This window comes from Vollenhovia emeryi, unplaced genomic scaffold, assembly GCF_000949405.1.
Source record: "Vollenhovia emeryi isolate VEMERY1.0 unplaced genomic scaffold, V.emery_V1.0 DF944486.1, whole genome shotgun sequence".
Classification (NCBI taxonomy): domain Eukaryota; kingdom Metazoa; phylum Arthropoda; class Insecta; order Hymenoptera; family Formicidae; genus Vollenhovia; species Vollenhovia emeryi.
In genome coordinates, this window is record NW_011961880.1 from 1 (window position 1) to 2,528 (window position 2,528).

Here is a 2,528-nt window from a genome sequence, read left to right on the forward strand (position 1 = left end):
GCGGCGGCGCAACGCTTGCGTCGCGCGCGATCGGCAGATCGTTTGATCCGTCGACAGCCAATGAGAATTCGGAAACGAGGGATATAAAGGGAGCTCGATCCCCCCAGTTTTCATTCGCTATCCAGAAGTCTTCGGGGCAACTCGTACAGTTCTCGGACAGTTTATAAGACGACCATCAGGGTATACGATCCCAGAATAGTGTCGAAGTGTCTAACGTGCTCGCGATACCAGACTCAGGGTATCGCAATCCCCCAGGCGTGGTCTGGACTTCGAACCACCGATTCAGGACGACCGTTCCCAGGCGAGATCGGTGGGCTATCGACTCAGGACTACCAAGTCCCCAGGCGAGGTCGGTAGCAATAGTAAAACCAGTGCGTGCGGTATTAACCGTAAGACACCAAGGCGTGCAGGTAGCGATAGTAAAACCAGTGCGTGCGGTATTAACCGTAAGACACCAAGGCGTGCAGCTCAGTGTATACTTCGTACCAAATAAAGACATTGTTAAAACTACAGTGTGGACAGTAAATCGTACACACTGCTACGGAACAGATATGTTGCGTTTGGCAAAAAGACGTAGTCGCAAACCTTATCATTTATTATCAGCAGTTCATCGTCGTCGTTTGGAAAAGTTAGAAAGAGCTGCACGCAATGAATACGAATGTTTACAACAGAAAAATTTAAATATTGCTAAATCATTCACACAAAATCTTCCAGTATCAAAATCACTACCATTACACAAACAAACATCACGCTCTCCTTCACCAACCACAAAATCATTCGCACGAAACATTCCGTCAATATCAAAACCACTACAACATAAACAAACGTTATCACAATCACCATCATCTGTACAACGCAATCGCTTATCACCAACCAAACAAAACCATGAAGAGTGGACAAACGACGAGAAAACATCTTGTGATATAACGCGATCTGTAAAGTAAGTTTAATAAATGATTACAACAAAGATAGTCATCTGTGTGCACGAAGGATATAAATTTAATTTCAGAATGATCATGGCACAACTACGTCGTATGGAAGAGCGACAAATTTCTATTGAAGATAAAATAGAGTAAGTATTAATGATTTTATTAAAGAACAGCAAGCAACTTATAAATTAATTTTTAATTTTATAATTTCATTTTTTACAGTAAAAATGCGAAAGCCATTAAACAGCTAATGCAAAAATCTGTAGTAAGCAGACCAGTGAAGCCACAAGGGATTTTGTTTAGAACCGTGGATGATTTCTTGGCCTTTGAAGAAGTTAACGAAGAAATTTATAATAATTTAGTAAAAGAGATATGATAATTTTTTTAATACATATTTACAGTAAATCAGATTTACTACAAAAATTTTGTTACAGGTGGGATACTTCGTTTATCTTGGACGTGCCAATCCAGTTGACTGCGCTGCAGAATATTTTCGCAGCGTATTTCCCGAAGATGAGGAGGTTTCACCATATCTCACTTTAAATGGAAGAAGTGGACCAGGGGGATGTAAATTGAGAGACAGTCGTTTCGCTCAAGCATGTCAAGGTAAAAAATATCGTCCATTAGTGTTTATATTCTACATTGAATATGATAATATAACTAGGGTATATTTCATAAATTTTTTCAGACGCCATAAATGTCAACAAACATTTCCCCAACCCCAACAACGTCGAATTTTATGAAGCTTTGGAGAAAGCTCTAAAAAGCCTTAAAACGAGAAAATGGCGTTACAACAGAAAACGACAACCCTCTCTTCACAAAGAAAATGAAGAATTCCCACTAAATCGACGCCGACGAATGGATACTCGGAAAGATGACATGGAATTCGAGAACACCCAAGAAGAAGCTGACGATGCCAACGAACCAGAAGAGTCCCAGTACACGAAGAGGGCTGAAAATGTTGATGAAATGTTCACTCAGCGCATGGATGAGTCCGAGGATGACAGCGAGGACACCCAAGAGGAAGCTGACGATGTCAACGTACCAGAGGAAAGCCAGTGCATGGAGGAATTTGAAAACGTTGAGGAAACATTTACGCAGAACACGGATGAAATAGAAGACAACATCAAGGACATGGATGAAGCTGAGTACCCCGACGAAACCGAGGACAACTTGGACGACAACTATACCCTGGAGAAGACGGTACAGAACAAAGATCTGCCAGTGCCATTGAGAGAGCAGGAAAATTTCATGGAGGATGGTAAATAAAGAAATATAATAATTTATAATAATTATATATAAATTTAAAAAATTTATTAAATTTAAATTAATAAAATGATTAATTAATAGAGAAAAAGTTAAAGTTATAAGGTTAAAAGTGTTTTAAATATATAATATAAAGAATAATAATAAATAATAATATATAATATAAGTTAATTTTTTCTTATTTTATTCTTAAATAAAAAACAAAATTATTTAATTTGTAATAGATAAAATGGATAAAATTTTTATAGAAATCCACAAATTACTAGTTTTTATAATGAAATCAAATAATTCTAGATCTATACCTTTGACTATAGAAACCTGGACTGCTAGTTT

The 2,528-nt window shown here is 37.5% G+C and overlaps 1 protein-coding gene across 1 annotated transcript; it reads left to right on the top strand.

Moving 5' to 3' along the window:
* Nucleotides 1-180: 180 nt before the first annotated feature.
* LOC105563220 lies at nt 181-2,520 on the top strand (the record flags this gene model as incomplete). The annotated part of the gene is made up of 7 exons (XM_012014620.1): nt 181-353; nt 411-940; nt 1,010-1,072; nt 1,152-1,290; nt 1,364-1,535; nt 1,618-2,190; nt 2,510-2,520. Coding segments are annotated over exons 2-7 (1,347 nt in total), but the record flags the coding sequence as incomplete, so codon positions are not given.
* Between the last annotated feature and the right edge of the window lie 8 nt (nt 2,521-2,528).